Source organism: Cephus cinctus, unplaced genomic scaffold (assembly GCF_000341935.2).
Source record: "Cephus cinctus unplaced genomic scaffold, Ccin1 Ccin1_scaffold0280, whole genome shotgun sequence".
Classification (NCBI taxonomy): domain Eukaryota; kingdom Metazoa; phylum Arthropoda; class Insecta; order Hymenoptera; family Cephidae; genus Cephus; species Cephus cinctus.
In genome coordinates this window covers 34,221-48,807 of record NW_014332988.1, presented here as the reverse complement: position 1 = coordinate 48,807, position 14,587 = coordinate 34,221, and the positions used below count along the sequence as shown (strand labels likewise).

Sequence of the window (14,587 nt, the reverse complement as noted above, 5' to 3'; positions counted from 1 at the left end):
TCAGTTACCTTACATACATTCGTATTTATTTTAGTTCTTGTCACTCGTTTGGACGAAGAAAACATGGACAGTCAAAAGCTACTTGAAAGTTTAGATATTCTGGGATATGTGGGTGTTTGCATCAGTACGGAAAAGTCTCAACTTCTCAGGAATTCCTTGCTGATTCTACAGCAGGAAAATCATTTTCGAAAATGTTTCTATTGGGGACGTATTGATGGCATTCAAAAAGACTATCATGTCGCTTATGGTTACGAGAAGGATTGCCTCAAAAATCAGGTTTACTACTATAGGTGAGATTGCATACGTAATGAATTATTACCTGAAGATTACACCATTAATAATTTGTTAAATGATCCTCGTATCATTCCATTACAAGTCACGATTGTCTGGAGTGGCTCTTGATGCCCAAACCCACTCAATGGGGACGTTTTTTAGCTCCTTTGGCCATTAATAAATTTGAAGGTGAAGCATCCATTGTAACGAATGTTTACGACGTCAATCCACCCTTTCCACCCAACGAAGATCCAAAACGCCATTATGACGTAATGGCTACATTTATTTCCTCCTTTTTTTTCCTTCGCGGCTAGAACATATCATTTTCAAAGGTAGAACATACGAATTTTAGGGTGCCATACCACGTGAATTAAAAGAGGAGGATCGTCTCGCAGCCATTGTCAGTTCTATTAATGAAGATGCGATGGTTATTCCTCGTGGAAGCTGGTCAAAGCGTTCCGACGGAACGATCTTCGAAACTCCTGGATTCGAAGGACTCTCCATGACGGATGCAGAGCATTTAAAGTCGTACCTGCACGCGAGGCCACCTCGACAGAAGTGGAATACTAATCTCCTTACTCGAGCAGACTATAATTACGCTTTCGATTTTCTAGACACGATAGACGCCGACGTCCCGCAGGGTAAAGGCGAAAACTAAGTAACTCGAAAGAGAGAGAACGTTTAATGATCTGTGTTCTGTTCTTACAGGATGCTGGGACTTGCAATTCTTACAAGGAGGACGCCTAGGAATACTGCAGTGCTTTTACTGGCCTGGAATGACCTTTTATCATAAGATCGGTACCCCGCATTATGGCTCATTGTACATAGGTCATGGAAAGAAGAATATGGACATACCATTTATGATTTAAAGAGCGCGATGTTATATATATATATATATATATATATATATATATATATATGTATGCGTGTGTATTATGTGATCATGAGAAATCTGTTTGTTAGAAAGGTAGAAAACTGAAACAGAATTTTTAGTATTACCATAAATATATATGTATACGTAACGTAAGGTTACATCTCGGGAAGCATATATTGATCGTAGTGAGCGGGAAACACCGATGAAACAAACTGCAAGTCATAAGACAGTGATATCATTTCCAACGTCCGTTACACGTTGGCAATTACGCGCTGACTTTTATTTAATTCGGAGGTCCTCGGGTCAACTTGCAGTTCGTAATTAGTATATACAATTTTCATATAAACAAATGTTACTAAAGTACTTGATTCCTGGAACGAGTTTTATAAGGAAGTGAGAGATAAAATTATATGAAAACATAAGATCTGCAGCTTGGATTATCATGTCCGCGTATATAATCTAAGAATATCATGATAAAATTCAATATAACGTAACATAACTGGACCCTACATCTCGTAAGAAGCGCGAGGTGATATCGGTGCAAGGCCAAGGCAAGTTTAAAGTTGTTTTCGAAGTCCGGTTATTCAACGCCGCCACGGAGAAGGCGGGGGTCTGAGGAAGGTCGTCGCGCACGCATGAGGTTTCGGTGAAAGCCCGTTAGATGGCGATAGGATCGATGGTCGTTGAAGCCAAGGAGTATGGGAAAGCTCATGCCAAATGCCTGGCATAGTCGAGTGAAGTTGTCGCGTAACCAATACAAGTGTCTTCTACGTGTATTTTAACTGATTTATCCAGGATATTTCATTGAAAACTGTAAGTAAGCTTTTTATTCACTTTCTATAACCTTTACTTGAGTGACCCATAGACAATTCCATTGGGGAATGATATACTTTGTCGGTAAAAATCGTTAAAGAGCTGAGAATAAAATTCTGCCGTGTAGAACTCCGAGACGCCGGCTCCAACGCAGCGCCCGTTTTTTTTCAGCACGTGGCTTTGCCTAGAAATCGAAGAAAAATTGTACGTTTCTTTATAATTCGATTATTTCTTCCTGGTGTTATGTTCATTAGCAAATTCTATAATACACGTACATACGTAAATTACAAACAGACCGGTTGGTAAATGCGTCCATAAGTCCCACCCAAATCTGTCAATAGTTGCGCTGTAAGCGAGGGTCGCGTCCCTGTGACGTTGTTTGCTAGACCGTTTGTATTTGCGTGTGCTGTTCTTTCTGGATAAGCCTGTTGAAACTGCGCTGCATGAATCACGTACAATTACCGTTGCGCCAAGAGTCACAAGTCCAGAAGACCGCTACGCACTAAGCGTCATGTCCCGTGAAAAATTAGTAGATTTCGTAGGATGGCCGGATAAGAAAAATGAGAAAGAGGAATCAGTTTATACTATCTTCGTGATTCAAAGTAATCAGGGGAAACAGAGAGAGAGAGAAGACAAGAGAGAATGAAGCCATTGGCGGATCCTGCGAAAGTTCAGGGCTCAACCGACGCAACGGATCCTGGATGGCTCCGATCCTCTCGCATGCTCCCTTGCGCATTTTTATTTTCTGTTTACATTCCATTTATGCCGAACCCGCTGGCACACACAAGGCTCAAGGTTAACCAGAGCCGCGGATTGCAACCCGTTGATCGGGAGAACGACTACCTCATCCTGTGCCACCACCCTAAAATTCCAATTCTAGAATATTTTGTGATGGAGGAACGTAGGGGTCGTTAATCATAACTCGTTGCGAGAAGCCATATGGTTGCATCGATGGAACGCATCCAACGAAGCTAATTCTCCAAAATCAACGTTATTCTTTTTTGAATGTCGTCTCTGTTCTTTAATACTTTATCTTCGTATTAAGTGGAATTCCATAAAGTGATGAAACAAGACAATTATACTCTAATGAACCGGCAATTCATCGTCGTTTTAGAAGAGGTACAATTCCAAATATGATTTCGAGAATAATAAATTAATCTCATTATTCTAGAATTACCAGACGAGTTTCGTGACGGTCGAATTCATTGTAGTGCCCAATTTCTCGATTACTAAATCAAAGTCACTTCTTCATATTGTTCTTCCAACTTGATGCATTGATTTAGGATTTCTTCCAGAAGGCCAGTTGGCCATCTTTAGTCACCTCATTTCAATGAACCCATCTGTTTCCCAAAATCTGCAGAAAATCGTTTGATCGATACCATCCTCTAGATTCTCTGGTAACCTCTGGCTGCTCCTTGTCCAAGTTCACTTCCTCTCTGGGAGTGCCCCCTCTTCGTTAAGATTTCCCGTTAGGGAGAAATCAATGGTGTGGCAGCACTTGTGGTGCCTTCTACGCTTAGCGGCTTTTGGATTCGTATGCATGGCCGGACATGTACAGCCCTCTAGTCGCGTAGTCAATTCTGCGCACGGATCTCGAGTTCCGGTTCCTATTCAATAGCCATCCTCTTGAGTCTCAACGCCGTCGTGTCGTCCTCATCGTCTTGGTTCCCTTGTTCGTTCATAGAAACTCGTAGAAGCTTGCGAGACTGGTGGATTTTCATCGTCTTTCGCGAACCCATCGATCAGCGAGAGAACTAGCCAAGCACTCGAGGCACCTGAACGACAGTGTAACGGTACTCGGTACTCGTGCAATTACGTCCATTATATCCGATACGAGACAATGATGTCGGTAAAGATGGTGGTAACGTCACGGGGAAGATGATGCCACGCGAATGCGCAATAATGCATCCGCGCTCGGTTGATTAACTCCGTGATCGTACGATAGCCGATAGCCGATAGCCGCTCCTGGCATTCGCAACGTGGAACTCGGGTCGTAAGGTTTCTTTCTTTTTTTCTCTCCTGCGTTTCGGCCGACACGCTTTGTCGCACCGACTCGCCTCGCGTAGCCTCGAGTCGCGCAACCTACGGCTAGCGAGAAGAAATCCTAACGGGATCTGGAGTAAAGTGTAAAAAGTCGAGCAAAGTACAGCCGCTCGGCGAAGTACTACAAACCGATCGATTTCTTTGCCGGGTAGCTCGTGCTTTTTTACATTTTACAGGAGAATATCCGAGTGTCGTGGATCGATGGAAAAATTGGTGCGGAGTCACTTGGTGAGAAACTTTGGACTCGCAAAAAATCAGAGAGTTGTCCTCATTTTTGTCACTATGGTCTCTTGGTGCTCTTGGTACACGTGCACGCACGATTTCTCCTGCTCCTTTTGCTCCAAATAGATTTCCCAAATTTTCCTGATCTCTGCCATGGCTCCTGGCTCCTGATCTCATAGAAGATTGGAAGGCCTGATCCAACAGCGATAGGACGTCGATCGACCGGCAATTTTGTTAGCGGCAGCCGATTCACTAGGGTTCTTTTCCGAGCGAAAGGATGAGAGATCGGTGATCTAACCGTTCCCGGCTCGATGAAGAGAAAATGAAGTTGCGCAGCGGCTCTCCGGCGTGTCGCCGCGACGCACTAGACAAGATCTGTATATATGTGTGTACATATGTATACTGCGGTTGGCGCATCGCGCGTCGCGAGGCTCCACGGCGTCGCCTGGTGCGCCATCCTGTGGCCTGGCCTGGCTCTTTCGACTTCGGCGAGCGTGTAATTACGAGGGACACAACGTGGCATATCGTAATGCGTGAGAACCGCTCATTTAACGCGAGAACTGGTTCTGAGGTGGCTGTGGCCATCCTCCAGGCTCGCCTGGATTCTAAGGTCGTAAGCGCAAGATCTAATGAGCCACAGGATTGGCTCCAGTGCACGCAGGGACAGCTCGGCGAATTCTAGACTCCTGCGTGTCTTCTTCCTCCTTCCTATCCGAGTATATCAAAATTATCTTACTCGCTTCCCTAATCTCTCTCTCTCTCTCTCTCTCTCTCTCTCTCACGCCTTCAAATTTTCCGTCGATCCGATTTTCCATCGGTCGTTACCCGTGTCGCAGCCACGTCTAAACGTGCACCTTATTGTGGAGATTTCCTCTCTTTCTTTTCCAAGAGAAAAAGGGCCAGGAAATTTGTGAAGGCACTGCGGTGTTCAGGGGAGCCCGCGGTCGCACGAGAATGCTATCGGCCATCACGTGCACTTGGAGTGCTTTACTTCCACACGGTGGCTCCGTTGTCAAGTGGACAATATCTTCTCGAGTTACAACAATGTTACCGTTGCGCCGAATAAAACACAACTCGTTTGACTCCTTCGCGGCTCCCCCGTCCCGTCACTCTTTGCCTCTCCGCCCTCTGGAACTCTATACTCACAATCAGTTGGACCATCCGCGCTGTCGCAGATATCGCCTCGGCATTTGTTATGACGCCGTCGGTAAAGCTGCGCTGGAAAGTTGATCGTTTGACCGACAACGTGCGAACGGAAAGGGCGCGGAAGTGTTGCAAGTACAAGATTCCCCGTTAGTGAATTTGAACGTTGGCACGTCCGTTACGGCTGCAGCTCGCTTTGAGTCTGTGGCTGGTTGCATTGCTGCACGACGTCGCGTGGCCGAGTGCGAACGAGACGGCTAAATTTATTTGCCAAGCCAAGTCCAGCCCAGCCCAGCCGCCACGTTGTCCCTCGCGTCCCTCGCGTCCCCGTGACGCTGCACACTGCAGGAGTGCCGATTGCCCGCGCTTCGGTGTGTCCCTCGTGTTCTGCCGCGACCACGTGGTCGTCGGATTCCAGAACGATTATTATCTATTATCACGCAATGAAATTTTTCTTTTTCTTTTATTATACCGGTACGTACACTGCCTCGTAAACGCCACCACGGCATGTAAGGTTTAAAAAATGTAGAAAGCGCAGATGACTCGGTTTGTTAGGATCCCAAAGGGGGATGGAGGACGTGGGGGGAGAGACGCAACGTTGGCTTGAGGGTGCGTGCGGCTGAGGGCAGCGTGAAGTTATCGGCGATAATCGTAAGGAGAATTTTAAGGCAGGCAGCGAATTCTTTTAGAAAGAGAGCCGAGAGTCTGGTCCGAGTGACGCGTGGTCGCGAGTGTGCCTTTATTTGACTAGGGCGATGGATGTTTCACGGTTCCATGGGGGTTATATGAGGGTTATGGGGGCATACGAACACAAAACGGGCCACCGTAGCTGGCAGCTGTTCACCATCCGTGCCCTAGTACACGACTCTCCCCCGCATTCCACGCTCTCGGGAGTCCAGGGCTGCACAAAGCCTCTTTGGCTCCTTCTTCCCCTTTCCGTCTCTTCTATTTATCTATCCAGCTTTGATCATCGATCTCCTCGAGATCACGGGCGTCCCAGCCAATGGAGTTTACGTCGGTGAAAAATCTCAGAGATTCGTCTGGCGGCTGGATTACGCCAAAGAATGGGGGGAGTCCCCCCGTGCGTTCCCCGTGCGTTCCCCGTGCGTTCCCCGTGCGTTCCCCGTGGGCCAGCACGATGGAAATATTTTTCCCGAAACGGCTTAGCTCCCTTGTCCCGAAAAAAGTCTCGGACGTGGCTCGGGGCCATTTGCGGGAGCTTTCACGGGAACCATTTGTAGAAGCCTTTCGGATCTGGATGGCTGTTGCAGGCAGTTCAGGATTGGTATAAAATGCAGATTACGTAGGTGAGCGCGTATCGCTGCTGGCGATGCTCCCGATGTACCACGCACGACCTCCGCTATCGGATGCATTGTATGTACGAGTAGAGAGTGGTCCATTCAGAGGCGCCTGCTTCTACAATATAAACTCCGAGGCGCGAAGCCTCCTCCTGCTGGTCGGGGTGATGACTACGGTGGTGCCAGTGCCATCGGACGGAATAGCGTAGTGTAGCTAAGGATAGTTCTGAGTGGGGTTGGACTTGAATTCGTGGTCGCATGCAAGAGGCACGCTTCAGAGAAAACAGACGCTCCGCATAATGGGAATTACGCACGTGCAGATAGCGTTAGGACGTAGCAGTGCCACTCTCCTTCCAGCCGTCCTTCTTTCTCTCTCTCGTAGAAGAAAGACTCTTCAACTAGAATCAATCCGATTCTTCGGAAATTCAGCGATTCTGTCGATACTGTCGTTACTGTCCAAAAGTTACCTTCATTAGCTAATTGCCGAAGGTGATGCGATCAGATAGCGTCCACTAGAGACGAGTCGCAAAGGGAACTGCGCGTACAGTGAGTCATGCCGAAAAGTAATGAGGATATTTGGGTGATATTAGGTGAGGTTAGGTTAGATTATATTATATTAGTTTATCAAAAGTACTGCATCCTTCGTAGGTTTTATGAGTGTGGGGGCAGTGCGTGCGGCTTGCTTTCGGGAAGTTCGTCCTTTCCGGGTGAGCCAACTGCCGCTATAAATAACGTGGAAGAACGTAAAGCGGTCTGAGAACGTAGGGCTCAAGGAGAAAGTGGAAGGTCGAAGGGCGAAGGGCGAAGGGCGAAGGGCCAAGGAGGAAGAGCCGGTTACAGCTACATGTTGTAATAAATTTATTGAGAGCTCGTTTTCGACGGTTGAGGAAGGTCTGGCTCGTCGAGGCGGGTTTTCGTTGCGAGGTTCAGTTATCGTAGGTATCTGCAGTAAAGAAAGAAGAAATCTCGAAGAAGCGAAAGAGCATCGGTTACACGTGACGCTCGTAAACGCGTATAAAGCGCGTGTTTAACTTAGCAAGAGGCGAAGTCGCGCAGCCGTCCCAAGAATAGAATTTATCTCCACGTAGATTTACGCTTCTCCTCGAGCGACAAATATTTACACGAGATAAGTTCCCATTCTCTTTGAGATTGCTCGGGGTTTAGCGGGATGACTCTCGGAGCCTCCGTCCTCCTTCGATACCTCCGAGAACATCGTGGGACGCGGCTCCACTTTTCCGGGCTTCTCTTCAGTGAATAAACGGTCCTCCATTGGTCCTGTTGCCGGGACAATGAGGCGACTACGGGCTGCTGTGCGCTCGTCTCTTTGTGCTCGACTTAACTCGATCAATTCGTCGTGAGACGTGTTGAGATTGAAACTGGCCGAGCAGTGCAGCAGGCAGCAGGCAGCGGCCGTGTTGCCCCTTGTGCTCCCCCTCCTCACCGTCTCTCTCTATTTTCGCTCTCCCAGTTACAGCGTGCTCGTTCTGGCTTAGGTTGAAGAGTTCCGAATAAAACGGGAGAGGCCTAGGTCGAGGTTAAGGTCGCCTTCGATACGTGAGGGAAATTTCTCTTATTTTCTCTTGTACGGGATCACTTCTCCCCTAATCTTTATCTCCTCTTTCGGCTGTTACCACAGTCTCATCCTCGTGATCAGACTATCCGCAGTAGGAGTGAAAAGGACTTTTTTCTCGCTCGAAGGATTCCATCCCTTTGGCGATCTTAATCCCCATGGTGCGCGCGACGCTCGTCTACGTCTCGAGCGAGGTCGTCGGGACGCCAATAGTTTTTCCCTTGGACTCATTTCCACGGAGCCACGGAACGCGTAATGGAGCGTGTCTTTGGCCTTGTGGGGGCCAGGTCGTTAAGACGAAGGAGAGAATCCCGGAGACAGGCTCGGAGAACGCGCGAGTGATCCTTAGGCAATCATTGTTATCGCGGCCAGTAGCACTTGCTACGCGTCATCGGGGCTTCACGGCGAAGAATGCGTCGAGGCACAGGGTCAATGGGAGCCTGGAAACCCGTGCATTTACCTCTTTCAGCAACAGCTTCCTCTCGCTTTCCTCTCCCGTGGGATCAGTTCTCTCCGTGGCTCGTTTATCCAGGCTTCCATGACGTAACGCGTCACCTGAAATGAGTCACCGCAGGCTGCATATTGCGCGTCGCCTTTCTTTCTCTACACACAGAGGCAGATCAGGCTGAATATATCCAAGAGAAGAGAGTGAGAGAGAATTTCGCACTAGAGAAAGAAATAGACTCGCTTGGAAAAAATAAAAAAGGATAAACACCTCGAGGGGATTCTGTGAACGTTGCTGGCTCGTCGCTGCTATTGCTGCTGCTGCCGGCTGACGACATTCACCGGTGCAGAATGCGCGGCTCGTAGTGTCAGGTCGAATGCGAGTGCGAATACGAGTAGATGAGATCAATGGGCGATAGGATATCTCTGATAGGCCGGTGCAACGGCATTGTGCTAGAAAGTTATCTTTCGCGTTTGAAATTCCTTTGGGCCTGTGGGCTCCTCGTAGCAGCAGGCTCGAAAATTGGGCTGCGGATTATATTCGGGGATCGAGTTGCTCTCGAGGCTCTAGAGAATCAGCCTCCGAGCTAGAGACGATCGATCGAAGCCAGGAAATATTCTGAAGCTACGGCGTAGCCAATGTAACTGCAGTGAGGGAACTCCTTGGTCCTGGCAATTGAGGTGTTTCGCCAAACAGACATCGAAGAAACCGGTTGTCTTGCACGCTGACTTGGCTCGCCTATACCTGCAGGAGGACCCATGGTGGTCCGATTCGAAGGTCCCTCAGCTAGTTCCATCCTGTATAAGCCGCAGAAGCATGCGTAATCCTGGGAGAGGTGCACCCACCTCCATAAGGGGGGTGCGCAAGGCATTTTATGTTTCCTGCTTAGCGTACTAGCTCATTCCATTGCTGCTGCAGGAGCAGCCGACAACCATCCTCGTGTCCTGAGCTATGGAGTATCCAGCCTAGGGAGAAGAGAGAGAGAGAGAGAGAGAGAGAGGGTACCTGCTGTCAGTCGAATCTTTTCAGCGAATCTCCGCGTTCAGCAGGAAGTATCGAATGTACAAGTTCAGTTCTTATTCTGTCTCTGCCGCTACAATAATTTCTCTCTTACTTTAACCTAAAAATCGGCTGCGTGCAGCGATACTCGAGTGTCGGACTGCCGGCTCACGCGTGCCTGCTTTGCCGTCCGAGGAAAGAATCTTTATAATGTCGAGCGTCTAATGTCCTTGTAGATTAGGAAAACGAGTTGATTTGTGTTTTTCTGATGTCGCACATCGGGTCAGCTTTGGCTTCGGCCACTTTTTTTTAGTAATTTAATACGGAAGCCACGAAAGACCGGAACGTGGTATCGAACCTATCTGGGGGTCGTAAAACCGATGCGATTACTTTTAAGTAAGTTTCTACAAGACTATAGGCTCTGCGTGCGAGATCGTTAAGAAGGACTCGTTCATCTTTTCCCGTTCCACCTTCCCTCCCCGAAGGAGAGAGAACGACGGAATGGTCTGCTGATGCACGATCGACGGACAAAGGCGCTGACTCAGTTAGACTTTGATTTTCGGACGTCGCGTCATTCTTATAAACCTGACACACGAGAGCGCAAATGGTGCAGGACGCCTGAATGAAGCACGTCCCACGTGTCGGTTTGCGAATAACGAAGATATATAAATAACGCATCGAATAGCGAAGTTCGTCCTTGACTTCGGAATTGACGATTGCGAATGCGTGTGCGTTAGGTGCGTTTGGTGCGTGTGGAGCCCACAGAATCGCAGTAGGTACTGAGCGCGTGGCGCGTGAAAGTAGCTACAGCACCAGCGGACGGGAATGAAGTTGATTGGCCGGCCTTGGATGTAGCCAGATGTGCGCGAGCGAATACGTGTCGCCTCGGTGTCGAAAGCGCAGCAAAGCCTCAGCGCGAGCTGCTGCAGTCTCTTTGTCCTCGCGGCTGCTATTTTCGATCGTGGAAACGAGAGAGAGCTCGAACGGAGGGTGGAAGCAGGAGTGGCATCACTGGAATTATAAGAATAGAGCTACCCTCGCATCGCCTTACCACTAGTCTCTAGCCTCTTTACTTTCGTCCATAGTTTCCTTTTGTATCCGGACTTCCTGCGTCCAGTTCGCACTTCAGTGCGCCATTCCTTGTGCCTATGCGTCTTCATGGACCGGTATACGGATTTCGGTATACTGTCAAAGTATTTTCCCGTAGGAGCCTCTACGCAACAGAATTAAAGAGAAGGTCAAGCGCGTCAAGCGGAAGGGGTAACGGAGCCAGGACGGTGTTCTTCCTCCGGCCACGCTTTAGCCGCAATCTGAAGTCTTTCTATAACTCGACAGCAAATGCATTACCTTCGTCCTGCTGCCGCTATACCGATGATCCTTTTTTGGTTTCGCAATACTCGCGACGCTGCCAGGCAGCTGTTCACGGCGCCTTCAAAATAAGTTGGCCGCAACAGGCAGGCAGGTGCCTGCCAAGCCAAGCATCGTATCGATGGGATTCCTTTGCCGTATACCTTAAGAGGAGGCTGCAGTTTCTATGGGACATTCTTGCTGTGCTATGGAAGAATGACAAGAACCGTATAACTGCAGTCGAAGCCAATCCGAAGGAAGGAATCGCGTGTCCCGAAGAGACACTGTTGCAATTGCGGTGACTAGAGCGGAAGGGTAGGTTAGATATAGCAGTCGGGGCGGAGGGCTTTTCAAATAGACGGAGCGCGCACGTGACTCAGCTATTAACGCGATTATCGGGAGGGAAGGATCGTCGTCGCCAGGTACTCCGTGAGCCAGTGTCCGTCCGGCTCCACGATCCACGATCCACGATCCACGATTGCATTGGTTATATTAGTTACGGCAAATTAGATTTGGCGATTGAGGCGGCGGGGACCCAGGGCTTGGCTCTTCTTGGCTCTTCTTGGCTCTTCTTGGCTCTCGGAGGAAGATGGGTTATTATTTATATGAATTGCGACTGAAAACCATGAGTATCTCTATATGCAGATGCGAATTTGAACTGGACTTTGTCGAGGAACTAATGTACGTGTATGTCTCGACGTAGGCAATGGAGCAGGGATGTGGTCAGCACGGGGAAATCGAGCTACGTGGTACGCCGAGGGTTCGGAAAGCAGGTTCGGTTAAGTTCGGTTAGATTCGGTTAGGTTCGACCCGGTAGTTCGTGTAAAATGTCCGGCTGTCGGCGGCCGATATCCACCCCGTCCGTCTCCCCGCTTGATGTATTCGTAGCCTTCGCACCCTGCAGGTTAAGTTTCGTAGAAAGGGGTCGCTTAGAATCGCGGGGGCATTGCTCGCGGGAGAGGGAGAGTTCAGGGAGAGTTCAGGGAGAGGGAAAACGAACCCATGAATCATCCCCTGTACAATCAATACGAAAGTAACCCTCGGCGTTCTCTCGGAGCAGACCGATTTGCACCGCGAATTGTCGGAATCAGAATGATGCGACCCTCGTGGAGGTTTCGTCCGCAATTCAGAATTTGCCCGACTCGGCCGTTACTCGAATTTTTTCCCAATTTCTTTATGACTAATACGTATGACGTACTACAGCTCACGGATAACAGAACCAGAGTCTTGTTTTCTTGACCTGCAAGGCCAGGGTGTACTTTCTAGAACCGGAAACGCATTTCTTGCTGCTCTGGTCTGTAAGCAAACATTACCAAGTCTATTCAGTGGCCCTCTGCCGCCTTTCTTTCATCAGACGAGGATTATTCTCTCAAGTAGCGATAAGACCAAACTCTGTCCTTTCAAGGATTATCCTCGTCTTTCCATTTTCTACCTTTCGCAGCTGTATAGTCTGTAGCTGGCTCACGGAAAATTATATCGTCTTTTGAGATCATCAATCCTTCGGGACTATGTCGTCCTTTCTCGGTATCTTTCCCACAGGGGTCCCACAAACGAAATTTCCTAAGCATAACTTAAGGCTTACGGCAACAAGTGCACGTCCACAAGACCTCGTGGACTCGAGACGTCTGGAGCTCCGTTCTTCTTCTCATCGCATTAGTCATACTGCGTAGGAGTAGATCCTAGCGTGACCTGACTCTTCCTCAGCTCTTTCCTCGTCCCCGTAATGGACCCTCGATACAGGCTATAATTTATTGCAATTTTATACGGACCTATGCCCTTGGTGTGCATAACCTCTTACAGTTTGATTCCTTGAAAAATTAAGCCAAATTTTTGGGTTTTCACTCGAAAGAATTCGTCAGCAGTGGTTGACACAATGAATTCACAAGAATTGCCAATTTCCTGCCAGTTTCGTTGGCTGCAGCTAAATCTTGAAAAAGCAGCTACGAGCAAAAGGAAAAATCGGCAAGGCGAGAGAGCGTTGTTGCTGCAGCTAATTACCTGAGTCTTGATTTGCGAAATTCGGCTCGGCGCAACTCATGCGCTCAGACGTTTCGCAGTCGACTGTAATTCGTCGCGTGCTCTTACGTCTTTCTTTTCTCCCACTTAGGACGATCACGTAGCGACTAGGAACGTCAAACTGAGCGAGACTTAATTTTCTCTATTAATTTGCTGTAACGACGACTAGCAGTAGCAGTAGTAGTGACCACGCAGTGGGACACGGCGCCTCTCGATGAATCGACGTTAACAAAGTGTCCTTCTCTTCCCTTTCTTGGTTTTTTCGTCGAGTAGTCACTTCATTGACATGCCGGGCTACGTGTTGGTAAACCTGTTTACCAGCAGGTAAAGGGATAATGACTATTTCCGTTTCCTGTTGCTCTGTGTGACTCGCGGAGACGGGCGTCGCGCCAGCGGCGGGACAGGAGCCATCGCAGGAGGACTTGACAGTTCCTATAAACAATGCACATGCGGTGCTCCACGGAAGCAAGTAGATTCGCCGAGGATCGATAATTTATTAAGATGGACTCAAGATAGTAGGTCTTAAAAAATGTGAAAATCGTCCTTAGGAGAATGGGCGTTTGCCCTTTTGCTGTTCGAAAATGCGACGCTGCCGACGTGAGTAGACTCGATACGCTAGATTCCGCCACCCTGTATAAGGCTCGTTACCTGCCTGCCGCTACGTCCACTTGGGATCCCAAGTAGCTACGGTTTATGAATGAATTCAGAAGGAAAGTTGACTTAACTTCATTAGAAATCAATAGGTTCGCCCGTACCGTTGACGAGCTGCGGCGACGTAACGGCAATTGTCCTTTGCCAATGTCAGCCATAATAGTTCATCCTAACCTACCTGTCTGCCGTTACCGCTGCCCCCATGCTGCGCCCATGCTGCTTCTCATGGGTAGGTACAGTCCGCGTCCAAAGTGACTATCGAGGAATATATGATTGGGCGCCCTAGTCTGGCAACGCAGGCTCTCTAGTTCCTAGGATTCGCCTAACGGGTCAGGAGCAGCAGCAGGTGCCGCTTACGAGGTCCTAACGAGCAGCTTGGACTCGTTAGCCGATCGCCGGCCGCGCACCGTCTCCCCATTGAAATTCGTTAAGGCGCGCCACACTCGGAGTCACTGGCGCTGCTCCACGTGCGATTACCTCCTGGTACAATTCCGCCTCCGCAGTCAGAATCGCCAATCGGCCTCCTCGCTCTCGAGCCCCAATGCTGTGGAATTTGAGATGCTTATCGCGCGTACGCTATGCGTTCCATCGTGCGTAGAGACACGCGTGCCGCGCATAGTTTCGCATTACGCGTAGATCATATATGGTGCGCGAACGCGTCGCCAGACGCGGACAAATAGAAAAACTTATTACGAGACTCGGATCGATCGCGCTATTGTCGATGTGGCCTCCAATTTCTCAAAAGCTCCTGCTTCGCCAACGGGAGTCAAAATGACTATTTGCCAATTCCTTTTGACCCCTTGACCCCGGACTTATGGGTTCACCTGCTTGCTGCTACATACGTCCGACGATAAGGATCTAGAACACACGTATGAGCCTGGAGCGGGGTGGGG

The 14,587-nt window shown here is 48.9% G+C and overlaps 2 protein-coding genes across 6 annotated transcripts in view; both read left to right on the top strand.

Moving 5' to 3' along the window:
• Positions 1-27: 27 nt before the first annotated feature.
• LOC107266040 (radial spoke head protein 9 homolog) lies at positions 28-774 on the top strand. 5 transcript variants are annotated; one of them, XM_015736116.2, is made up of 2 exons: positions 28-290; positions 626-774. In XM_015736116.2, the coding sequence occupies exons 1-2, from the start codon at positions 64-66 to the stop codon at positions 645-647; spliced, it is 249 nt and encodes an 82-aa protein (XP_015591602.1). In that variant the 5' UTR covers positions 28-63; the 3' UTR covers positions 648-774. The 5 variants fall into 5 exon arrangements, with proteins under 5 accessions (XP_015591602.1, XP_015591601.1, XP_015591603.1 ...); XM_015736115.2 differs by having other exon boundaries at positions 377-715; XM_015736117.2 differs by having other exon boundaries at positions 610-704.
• Positions 775-1,811: 1,037 nt separating this feature from the next.
• The window catches only part of LOC107266036 (proteoglycan 4), a 41,478-nt gene continuing 28,702 nt past the window's right edge, over positions 1,812-14,587 (top strand). Inside the window, exon 1 of the mRNA XM_015736109.2 lies at positions 1,812-1,960. The gene's annotated coding sequence lies outside the window, so the exon portion shown is untranslated. The remainder of the gene's footprint in view (positions 1,961-14,587) is intronic.

Bases quoted from the DNA above. Each gene is read 5' to 3' on its own strand.
- LOC107266040 (XM_015736115.2), top strand. From the start codon at position 64: ATGGACAGTCAAAAGCTACTTGAAAGTTTAGATATTCTGGGATATGTG. The intron at 291-376 runs GTGAGATTGCAT...TTCCATTACAAG, and splicing joins AATCAGGTTTACTACTATAG to TCACGATTGTCTGGAGTGGC.